Source organism: Hemibagrus wyckioides, linkage group LG13, assembly GCF_019097595.1.
Source record: "Hemibagrus wyckioides isolate EC202008001 linkage group LG13, SWU_Hwy_1.0, whole genome shotgun sequence".
NCBI lineage: Eukaryota > Metazoa > Chordata > Actinopteri > Siluriformes > Bagridae > Hemibagrus > Hemibagrus wyckioides.
In genome coordinates, this window is record NC_080722.1 from 20,951,719 (window position 1) to 20,963,688 (window position 11,970).

The 11,970-nt window shown below is 41.5% G+C and overlaps 1 protein-coding gene across 1 annotated transcript; it reads left to right on the top strand.

The window, feature by feature from the left end:
- The first annotated feature begins 1,960 nt into the window (after window positions 1-1,960).
- On the top strand, window positions 1,961-11,375 carry kbtbd2 (kelch repeat and BTB (POZ) domain containing 2). The gene is made up of 4 exons (XM_058407042.1): window positions 1,961-2,570; window positions 3,552-3,941; window positions 4,091-4,256; window positions 5,882-11,375. The coding sequence occupies exons 2-4, from the start codon at window positions 3,769-3,771 to the stop codon at window positions 7,496-7,498; spliced, it is 1,956 nt and encodes a 651-aa protein (XP_058263025.1). The 5' UTR covers window positions 1,961-2,570; window positions 3,552-3,768; the 3' UTR covers window positions 7,499-11,375.
- Window positions 11,376-11,970: the final 595 nt, after the last annotated feature.

Here is an 11,970-nt window from a genome sequence, read left to right on the forward strand (position 1 = left end):
GTCCTGCCATCCATGTGGATGTTACTTTGACATGTACCACCTACCTAAGCATTGTTGCAGACCATGTACACCCTTTCATGGAAACGGTATTCCCCGATGACTGTGGTCTCTTTCAGCAGGATAATGCGCCGTGCCACAAAGCAGAAATGGTTCAGGAATGGTTTGATGAACACAACAATGAGTTTGAGGTGTTGACTTGGCCTCCAAATTCCCCAGATCTGCTGGACAAACAAGTCAGATCCATGGAGGCCCCACCTCACAACTTACAGGACTTAAAGGATCTGCTGCTAACATCTTGGTGCCAGATACCACAGCACAACTTCTGGGATCTAGTGGAGTCCATGCCTCAATGGGTCAGGGTTTTGGCAGCAAAAGGGGAACAACACAATATTAGGCAGGTGGTCATAATGTTATGGATAATCAGTGTATGTCAAATGTGCTTAGTGACATGTAACTTCTAATTTAATTTTATGGAACTTCACATGCACTAAATGCTAATGAATGAAAAACAGTATTAGTTATATAAGGAATAGCAAACAGCAGACCATGCTGTTAAACTTGGGTTGTGGGGAGGGAATATATTACACTATATATCACACTTCCTGAGGGGTGAAACAAAAAATAAATGTTTCCTGTATATTTTGTGATTATTGTTTACATTACATGTTCACATTGTTGTTGGAAGTTTAGTTCTTCCCAAATTGGTTTTCTCTACAACCGATTCGACACCATGTTGTGAATGAAGTGTGATCTGATGAAGGAGTGAGTGACAAATTTAGTTTCCATAGAACAGGGGTGTCCAATCTACAAAGGGTCGTTGTGGGTGTAGGTTTTCATTCCAACCGAGCAGAAGCCACACCTGAGTCTACTGAAAGCCAAGATCAGTTGATTAAACAGTTGGAATCAGGTGTAGCTTCTGCTCAGTTGGAATGAAAGCCTGCACCCACACCCCTGCCGTAGAAACTCACTGCGATTATTTTATTGCTAGCATCACCCTGATAAACTAATCGATCCGAATAGTGGTTTTGATTGTGTGAATTGTCTGCCACACCAGGCCCTGTGTTTGAGTGGTTACTATGGAAACATAAACTTTATTGCAAAAAGTTTTGGAACATCTGCCTTTACATACACATGAATGTAATATGGAGTTGTCCCACCCTTTGCAACTATAACAGCTTCAACTCTTTTGGGAAGGATTTCCACAAGGCTTAGGAGTATGTTTATGGGGATTTTTGACCATTCCTCTAGAAGCACATTTGTGAGGTCAGGCACTGATGATGGACGAGAAGGCCTGGCTCACAGTCTCTGCTCTAATTCATCTCAAAGGTGTTCTATCAGGTTGAGGTCAGGACTCTGTGAAGTTCCTCCACACCAAACTCGCTCATCCCTGTCTTTATGGACCTTGCTTTGTGCACTGGTGTGCAGTCATGTTAGAACACAAAGGAGCCATCCCCAAACTGTTCCCACAAAGCTGGGAGCATGAAATTATCCAAAATGTCTTGGTATGCTGAAGCATTAAGAGTTCCTTTCACTGGAACTAAGGGGCCGAGCCCAACCCCTGAAAAACAACACCTGAATTCAAACATTTGGAGGGGTGTCCCAAAACTTTTGGCAATATAGTGTATACTAGAACAAGAGCATTAAATAAAATAAAACCAGAACTAGTGCACCATGCTCAGCGGTATAAAAGTACAATAATGTGTGTCTTTGTAGTGTAATGAACTAAATTTCTACCATGACGACTGTATTTATATGAAATTGTATGACATTCTGTGACTTGAAAGTCTTAGTATGCGTACATACTAAGTATCGGGAAAACACTGAGCTTCTCAAACCATATGTATACACACCTGACTATTCCTATTATGCTTCTATTATTTTTATTATTATAGGAACTGTTCGAAAAAAACTGCAGTGTTTGCGCACCCTCCTTTTCCCCGACGCATGCGCACTACTCCAGCACGGCAGGAACCGACTCGTTTTGCTCGACTCCTTGAGTCACCTCGTTCTAGCTCAATATTATTACTGTTATTATTAATAATCGTTCTGTTCATTTAGCTCACTTCATCGGCATACTTTCGTCCCGACTCGTGGAAAGTTTACATTCTGTAACGTAAATATAAATACAATACAAACAAAACGCAGAATATTTCACCGGATCACGTTATCGTTTATGGGGTTACATCTTTTCTTTTTTTTTCGAACTAAACCGAGTTAGCTACATTTCTAGCGTTAGCACTTCCTGAAAGAATAAAAATAAACAAACCGACTCTGTTTGCGGTTTAGTAAATCACAGTTTATAAGCATGAATCGTTTAAGGTTACTGTTATTAGCTGAAACTCGTATATATGCACGGTTTGCCTTTAGCTAGCATTAGTTTATTTTTGCAATTGACAAAATTGTTTGCTAGCAAACAGCTAGCGCGCTAACTGTTGTGCATTAGCTGTTATTGCTAGCTTGTGCGCTCCGATTGGATGACAAAACAGTAAAAATAGATTTTATAGATTGATGTTTTTGGTTTGAAACGCTATTTGTTTAAAGGATTTGGACCGCTTTTGTGGATCACTGAGGTAAGATAACGCGGTGTGTGCGTGAATGTGTGTGGGTTTATGAAACTAAGCTAACCGACTAGCATGCTAATATTCCTGTACCGCATAGGATGTGTATAATAACCACGCTTTATGTCTCAGCTACGTTGAGCCCGGGTTACACTAACATTCGCTTTATTTTGGTTAGGAAATCTGTGTTTTTCTGTGTATTTATTTTATAATTTCGTCTAAAATGACATTTTCCGAGAACGTTTTTATTTCTAACTCGTTTAGCTGTCTCAGGGCGAGCCGCACCTACTGAAGCTAATTCTGGCGATTTGGGGGGAAAAACTGCTGAAAAAGACGAGTTCAGTATATTTAATCTCTTCACCCTGTAGGTGTTTAGATGACATGTTGGATTTTGGAGTATTAAATCAGAGAAAATGGCGGTTTTTCAGTCACATATTTACTGACTCACTTAAAGCAGCGGTTTGTTTTTAGCTTTAGGGTCACAGAGCTACCGAGTTTTCTAACGGGGCTTGAATAAATTGATTGAATAATTTAGTGAAAAGCCCCGTTTTAATGATTCCACTGTCCCTGAATATCATAAATGAATATTTTATTCGTGTCACGTGCTGATGGACTTCTGCGGTTAAAGGCTGAAAACATGTTTTTAATATCAGGGCATCACTTAATGTGTCGCCCTGTCTTCTCTCTTTCTCTCCTCTTTTTCTTCTATTTGTCTTTTGTATTGCTTTTTCAGACTAGTGTCCTCTGTCTCTTGCCTCTTCTTTCTGTCTGTCTGTCTGTTTCCTGACCCTTCACATACCTGGTCAGGTGAATCAGGTGTGTGTTGGGCAGTTTAGTGATGGTTATAATGTTCGCTTTATCTACGGAAGTTCCATAAAGGTTCATTTGACAAAACTCTGAGCTGTGCAGTGTTCATGTGCTACTGATAAAGAATGATTTGTGTGCGCAATCATTGTTCTGATTTTTTTTTTCTTTTTCCATTTCTATTTGCAGACACACCGGCCCTCACACAGCACTGATGTAGTGGTTGTCTCGCCCCCTACCTCACACACATTCTGCAAAGAAGACAAATAGACCAACTTCCCACCTTTTGTTTTTTTTTTTTTTACCTCCCTTTATTTCCCTGATCAGTGACTGTTGAAGAATTTTTCCTCTGGTTAAAAGTTGAATTGTGAAGTTTTTCTGGGTTTTTGACTGATGGGACGTGAGGATGTCGGAGGAAGGGGAAGCCCGCTCAGCGAACTCGCAGTTCGCTGTCTCTGTTCTCGACCAACTGAAATTGTTCTATGAGGAAAAGTTACTAACTGACATTACGTTGCTGGTGGAGGACCATGAGTTCCACTGCCATAAAATCATTCTGGCTACATGCAGCTCTTACTTCAGGTAGGATAGTAAGGAAATGTGTGTCTGGGGGAAAACACTGGTAAATTGTGTCTCTGAATGTCTGGATCTTTCCTGATGTTTAGAACAGTAGAAGCTCTTTCCAGTGAGGCAGAGTGCTGTAAAATATCTTTCTCCTTTGTGTGTTTCAGGGCAATGTTTATGAGTGGACTGAGTGAAAGCAAACAGTCGCATGTCCACTTGAGGAATGTGGATCCCATAACACTGCAAACCATCATCGCATATGCTTACACAGGAAACCTGGAAATTACACCCAGTACAGTGGAGTTACTGTATGAAACAGCTTGTTTTTTACAGGTACAACACACACACACATTTACTTACCCAATGACTGACTAACCTGGTTAGTTAACTTAGTAACAGACTGTCTTTGTTACTTAGCAAGTGGCTCCTATTAAGATAATTTGTGGCTGACTGACTTGAGGGAGGTCCAGTTTCTCATTTGCTATGTACTCTTAATGAGAAATGTAATCTTAAAAGTGCTAGAATAAATAATAGCTTAAACTGCACTGGACAGATGAAATTGTGCTGAGAATGAGATGTTTGGTTACCAGTCATATTTCCAGTGCTGGTGATATCCATATTCCCTCTGCAAAGCTGCCAAATCTAAGAAGTTAGAAACTAGTCTCTCAGTTATGCTTATAATAGACATTAAGCGTTATAGAAACCCCACACAGTTTACCTGGTTATTTGCTTTAGCGGCTGTCTGGTTATTTCCCTAGAGACTGTCTGACCTGGTTTCTTGTCTAGGGACTGTCTGTTTTATGTTGTGGTGGTGGTGGTTGTTTAAATTGTCTGTCTGAAATGTTTAGCCATTAGTGACAATCTACTCTGCTTACTTGCTTGGGGACTGTCTGATCTGGTTACTTGCCTGGGGACTGCTTGTTCTGGTTACTTCTGTAGGGACTGGATTGGGAACACACCAAGTGACTGTCTGCTCTGGTTACCTGCTTTAGTGACTGTCTACTCTGGTTACCTGCTTTAGGGACTGTCTGTTCTGGTTACCTGCTTAGGGACTGTCTGCTCTGTTTAACTGCCTAGGTGCTATCTGTTCTGGTTACCCGCCAAGAGACAGTGTGCTCTGGGTAGCTGACTAGGGATTGTCTGGTTATTTGCCTAATAACTGTCTGCTCTGGGCACTTGGATAGGGATTGTCTGCTCTGGGTGCATGACTAGGGATTGTCTGCTCTGGGTACTTGGCTAGGATTTTGTCTGCTCTGGTTACCTGCTTAGGAACTGTCTGCTCTGGTTACCTGCTTAGGGACTGTTTGTTCTGATTGCCTGTCTGGTTTAGTACCTGTGGACTGTTTGGGTTGGTTACTTATCTAGTGGATATGAGTTATTACTTGGCTAGGGACTGTGTGACCTAGTTTCTTGACTTGGGGCTATCTGCTCTGGTTACTTGCCTAGGGATTGTCTTTTCTGGGTACTCACCTAGGATATGTGTGGCCAAATTACTTCCTTATGGTCTGTCTGGTACTTTTTTTTTTATTTTTTATTACTCGCCTGTGTGACTGTCTGTTGTGATTACATGGGATCATTCTGAGTTGGTTAATGGCCTAAGGACAACCTGACATGGTCACTTACCTAAGAACTGTCTGACCTGATTGCTTCCCTAGGGTACTGTCTGTCCTGGCTACTCATCTAGGTACAGTCCAACCTGATTACTTGTCTAGGGACTGCCTGGCTTGGTTACTTTTCTAGAAACTGTTTGAATAGGTTACTACCTAGTGACTACCTGGCTTGGTTATTTACCTAGTTATTGTCACTCTGGTTACTATCTATGGTTTGTCTTTTTTTTGTGCACTGAGCTGCTTTTTTAAGTTAATGAATTTCAGTGTTTCTTGTTAAACTAATTGTTACATAAATGCCATATACATGAATTAAGAATGCTTTCTCTGTTTCTTGTTTCTGTCTCTAAGGTGGATGGTGTGGTGTGTGCTTGCCGAGATTTTCTCCTGCGCTCACTCTCTGTGGAGAACTGTGTACGTATTCTAAGTTTGGCTGATGCTTTTGGCTGTGCAGAGCTGAAGCGCAGTGCCCAACGTGTGGTGGAATTGAACTTTCGCCATGTGTGTCGAGACGAAGCCTTCTTGCAACTCCCTCACACTCTGCTGTTGGAACTTCTGGGCAGTGATGCACTGGATGTAGAACGCGAAGAGACCGTGCGACAGGCAGCCGCGCTGTGGCTTGAGCATGATGCTGCACACCGAGAGCGTCATCTGTCGGCTGTTCTTAGCCTTGTGCGTGTTGATGCCTTGGCTGAGATCACGCAGCGTGCCTGGTTCCGTGGCTTACCCCAAAATCACAAGTCAATCGTCATACAGGGGCTATACAAATCAATGCCCAAGTTCTTCAAGCCACGATTGGGCATGACAAAGGAGGAAATGCTCATTTTTGTGGACACCGATTCATCAAGCGATTACAACAATCATGATTTGCATCACCCTGCTAGTGAATTTAACAATCTGCATTTGCGCCACTCACCTAGCAATAATAATGATGATGATTTACCTTTACATCACTTGCCTAGCAGTAACGATGATTCACAACGCTCGATTACATGCTACAGCCCCCAAGCTGAGAAAGTTTACAAGCTAACCAGCCCTCCGGATGACTTGCGCAGATTTGGAATCCTCGTCACACCCGATAATGACGTGTTTATTGCTGGAGGTGAACAGCCAGCCAAAAATGGCAAATGGAAGGCAGTCCAAAGTTTCTACTGGTTGGACGCACAGCAGAACGCATGGGTGGCAAAAGCAGCCATGCTAAGTGCACGTACACGCCCTACACTCGTCTTCTGTCACGGATGTGTCTATGCCATTGGAGGAGGTGGCTATGATGACATGGGTGGAAGCCATGATGTCACAATGGAATGTTACGATCGCAGAAGAGACGAATGGAGTGCGACAAGCCCAGTGCCGACTCATAGCTCGTTGAGCCAAAACAATATGGCTGCTGTAGCTGCTAACGACCACATTTATATCGTTATCCATGATGCCATGTTTTGCTACTCGCCTCGTAATGACGTCTGGACAGAAATAATGGCACAGAGAAGAAGAAGCTGTTTAGGTTCCGCTTCCTTTTTCTCAGGCGCTGCCACTGCTGCTGTTCTTGGTGACCTCATTTTCTATGTTAGCGGAGGAGGAGACAGTACTATGGAGATTTATGATACGAGTAGGGATGAATGGCGCACAATTGCTGCGGTGCCTATTGCTGATGGTGATGGTGCAGCTGTATCAGACGTGTGTGTGCGGGCTGTAGTTCTGCTCGATACATTATGCGCATTTGTGCGGGAGCGTCATGGAGGATATGCACTCGTACGGTATGATTCAACACGAGAGCGGTGGCTCCGTCCACAGCCCATTCCCCACCGTGCCCTAGGTCGCCTCGGCAATCGCTTCCGCCTTGCCGTTGCCAAGCTCTATCCGTCCTGCCTCACTGAGTTGCCGTGGAAACCACCAGCATGCCCATTCCCAACTGACGATGAAGAAGAGTTTAACACGGATGGAGAAACTCTAGAGTTGCCAGATTTATAAAGAAACAGTGGCCATTTTTAAATCTGGACAAAAAGATGATTGATGTGCTCTAAATGGTGGCCATCTTCAATCTGAACAGTGGCCATTTTGAAACGTTTGGATGTTTACCTTTTAGTAAAGGTTATCTTCATATCGGAGCCTTTGTTTTTGAGGTGACTTTCTGATTGAAATGAAAACCTTTAATGATGTCCTAAGTAATCAGCGTGCATCTGTCTTAGTGAGCATGTTGGAGGAGAAACACTCACTGGCTGAGACCCGGAAAAGCCAGCCAAGGTGTTTTAGCGAATAGTGATCATCATTTTATTAAGTTCTGAGGTGTCCTGTATTACAAGGAGCGAGTACTCACGGCATCCATCTTTTAATCCATCCCATGATGTTTAACTTATTTGTGAGGTGAGGAGAAAACATCTAAGATGACCCACACATGTAGCATAAAACGTAACGTGTTTTGTTTAACAGGTTTGCTGAGGGATAAAAACTATGAGAAAGGGGGGAAAAAAATCCGAGGTAGCAAACGGTCGGACTGTTACTGTGCAGCGAACTATGTCCATCTTGAATCCACAATGAGGCGAAAAGACTGCGAGGTTCTAAAGATGGCACCTGACACCTAGACCTGAAACCTCTTTAAGAGGACTACGGTGTTAAGCAGATGGAGATCAAGCAGCCATTTTGGATTAAAACTATTAACATTACACAGGTAGAGGAAATGTATAAATTTCAACGATTTGGAGACTTTACTGTGGAACTGGCTGTCCTCTGCGATGGCCCCTCCCCCCACCTGTGATGTCACCACTGACTGTGTGTGTGATGAGGCAATCAATGGTGTAGAGCCGAGCTCATCATCGCTCCACATGCTGATTTCTACTGTTCATTAATGCATTATTACTATTTCTCTCAATGGTTATGTTGATGCACTTGCTTTTGAATCTTCCATAATATGGCTGCCGTGTACAGGTGTGTGTGTGTGTGTGTGTGTGTGTGTGTGTGTGTGTGTGTGTGGCTCTTTTTCTTTTTAAATGAGCAGAGTGTGACTGCAGGTTCGGTCATGTAAATTTTTTTTTTTTTTTTTTTAAGATAAACCGGTCAGCTCTGATCCTCATGGTGTGTATGCATGTGTGTTTGAATCTAATGACCTGAGTGGACTTACATACTTCGTCTCATGCTATCGTATTTCCATCAAATGCTTATTACCAAAACATTTTAGTGTGAGGGGGATTTTAAGAAGTTTACATTGAATCAACCAGTAACAAAGTTGTGACATCACAACTAGCCTTTCTTTTCATGTCTGTGGCTACATGTTAAAATAGCGTAATTTGTACAAGTGAATGGTTTATCAGCATTAGTGCACACATTACCTAGATGCCGCACTAATGTTAGCCTGCTATCAAACTTGCTTTGCTGAGTTTACGGCTTCTTCTCCAGCTTGGCCTCAGCAGGAAGACACAGTGACATGTCAGGCTTTTCTGATCATAGTGTACTTGCTGTTTAGAGACGTTTTTTTTTTTTAAACAATGGGTAAACGTGATTGCGTGATCTCACTGCATGAAAGTACGTGGCCATGTTTAGTGACCAAAAGTACCAGGTTCTCCAGCAACTGCCTGAAAACTGACCTCTGCCATTCCCGCAAAGTCATGTACCCTGGCCTCCTAGCCATTCTCTAACATACAAGCTATCTCTAAGCTAACATATGATGAAGTTACAGTCGGTGCCTAGCTGATGAGCTGAAAAGCTAGCCGTGATGTCACTTCAATTTGAATTGAAGCCTAGCCCCCTCTACACATTAGGAGACTTGTCACTTGACCAATTTGGGATATGCTGAGTGTTGGTAGAGTGTTATAAAGTGTAACAACATGACATGTCTCCTGGCTTTGCTGAAGGACGTGTCCTAAACCAGTGATATAGCTGAGTAGTGCATACACTACAGTAAGTTAATTACAAAAGTTACAGTAGCGGTACTACTGAATCTACTACAATTCAATCTAGTATCCTGTTTTAGATGATGAGCATTTTCTTACAGTTCCATTGATTAACTTTTGAGCATTACACTTTAAGCATTGCATTGATTAATCAGGTCATTTCACCCAGAGTAACCGGGGAAGAGCTTGGTGTCAGATGTGGGTTTGTTAGCTGATGCTTGTCCTCAGGCCTCAGGTACTCTAAACGCATTTCTGTTATCAAGTAGCTAGTTGGTTGGCCAACATCCATAACCAATAGCAAAGTGTTTTTGTTTATGTAACACAAGATGAGAAGCTTTGTTGTGTCTTTTTAGTGGAGGCGTTTTAGCCACTTACACATTTTCACAAGTGTTTTGACACACCATTTAACCTTTGTTTACTTGATACACCAAGTAAAGCAGGATGCAATTTGGGATCCAACTCAAACCTGCCCAATGGTAGAGCTGTCCCGGATCATGTCTTTAGTGATATGAAATGCCACCACAATGGAGAAGACTACTTGTGCATCAGATATGAGCTATACTCCATATGAAAGTAATAGCTTTAGATTAACCATTGTATATTTCTTTGTAAAATTTATTACACTCACTACACACCATGCTGTTTGAGATAAAATGTCCATCACTCATTTGAGTTCTATTTCCGAGTTGCTAACAAAAATGAACGTTGGGATGTCGGTTTTCCCACTTCATCAGCAACACAATTCAGTCTGGAGAATTACTGTTGAGGATTTAATGCAGCATTGTATTTTCTTTACTAACTATATCTGATCAGTTCCATGTCTCAGAATTGATCTTTGAACCTTTCTTTGCTAGGAGTTCAGTCTTATTATTATTATTATTATTATTATTATTATTATTATTAATCAAGCATTAATTCTTCTTACTTGTTCAGCACTTCTGCATGGCCAAGCCAAAAACTAAACAGATCATCATAGTAACCAAATGGCTAATCTGTAGCTAGCTGGACGGCCGACTTCGGTAATCAAAGAACAGTGGAGTTTCATGGTTGGTTAGCTGCAAACTAGCTTTGCAAATAGTCTTGTTTTTAGTGGTCAGTTGTTTTAAACAACAGTTTGGGACACAGCCCATGTCTGAGTCTTCAGGGTATTCAGAAATTTATTTTTCTTTCTTTCTTTTTTTTTTTAATGCTAAACACCTAATGAACATGTTTACTGTATTTTGTCACATGATTCATTACAATGCCAATTTGGTGGTTTGGGGCACAGCCCGGTACATGACATCTGGTTTGGGACACTTCCCAAGTCTGAGTCGTCAGACCAAAACACTTTGCTTGCCAAGCACTCAGCTGTCTTCAACTTGACATTATAAAGTATGAGGGCATGTGGTTTGGGACACAGCCCATGACTCCATAACTGTAACAAGTCATCTTTAGTGTAATGTGACACCTTGTTTTGAGACGAAGCCCGTGAGGCCCTTTCCAGAATGTTCTACAGTACAGCAATTGATGGAAACACACATTTCTGTAAGATAACTGTTACCATAGTGTCTGTCTGTGAGTGTGTGTGTGTGTGTGTGTTCTGTTTTTGGGGGGTTTTGTTGTCAGAGCCTTTGCCACTATAACAGAGGGATTATGGGTAATGTGGGGTATAACTGGTTACACTGAGTGATGTAGAGTTCAGACATACACTCAGCCTGTCCCTCAGCACTGTACTGCACACACACCTTTAATTTATTATTAAACACCTCACAAACACCCCGCCTCTGTCTTTATTCATCCCTATAACATGGCTAGGTGCAAAAGTTTATGTTCCTCTTCAATTTCTAAATGCAGTTTCTTGATAAAACAGAATTGTTTGTTATTTTTTTGTGATTGCAAACTAAATGTTTTATAATGTTTTTTAAATAATGTCTTAAATCACTAAATAAATAAGTGATGCAGTGCTCACCAGACTCACAGGACAGCTGCAAATGCCACATTAGATGGAACATATCTTAGGAAAAATAGGAACTATTTTTTCATTAGCTCACTTTGAAGGATGTTTGTGCTAACACCAGCTCATTTCCTGCATGAACCGATTCCCGGATCATGCTGGATGACATAAGCAGCATATAAATGTTTTCTCTTGTCACAGGTCTATCGTTAATGGAGCATTAGTTATGACCACTGACATGGATAACACATGTTAACCTTTTAAACAATTCATCCAAGATTTAATCGGGCTCCTATACAACATGACAAATAATATTCTTAAAATACAGCCGAAGTCCAACCGTTGGAAAACTGATCTACGTCTAGTTTATTTATGTAAATGAGCTTCATTAATGTGTGAATCAGTCACCATGTGCTCACTCTGTTGAAGTCTTATTTAATGTTAAAAACAGGCTCAAATCTTCAAGCAGTCAAATTAGCATCAATAAGAATAAACAAGACTTGTATCCTAAACTGGAAATATATAAAACACAGGAAGGCATCTAAAACAGGCTTGGCCTGAGTGCTAGAAGTAAGAAATAAAGTGTGTGTGTGTGTGTGATACAAAATGCTGAGTGACAGGGT

What these genes read in the sequence shown, in the direction of transcription:
- kbtbd2 (XM_058407042.1), top strand. Translation starts at nt 3,769, where the DNA reads ATGTCGGAGGAAGGGGAAGCCCGCTCAGCGAACTCGCAGTTCGCTGTC. An exon ending in ACATGCAGCTCTTACTTCAG is followed by an intron (nt 3,942 to 4,090) that starts GTAGGATAGTAA and finishes TGTGTGTTTCAG; the next exon opens with GGCAATGTTTATGAGTGGAC. An exon ending in AAACAGCTTGTTTTTTACAG is followed by an intron (nt 4,257 to 5,881) that starts GTACAACACACA and finishes TCTGTCTCTAAG; the next exon opens with GTGGATGGTGTGGTGTGTGC.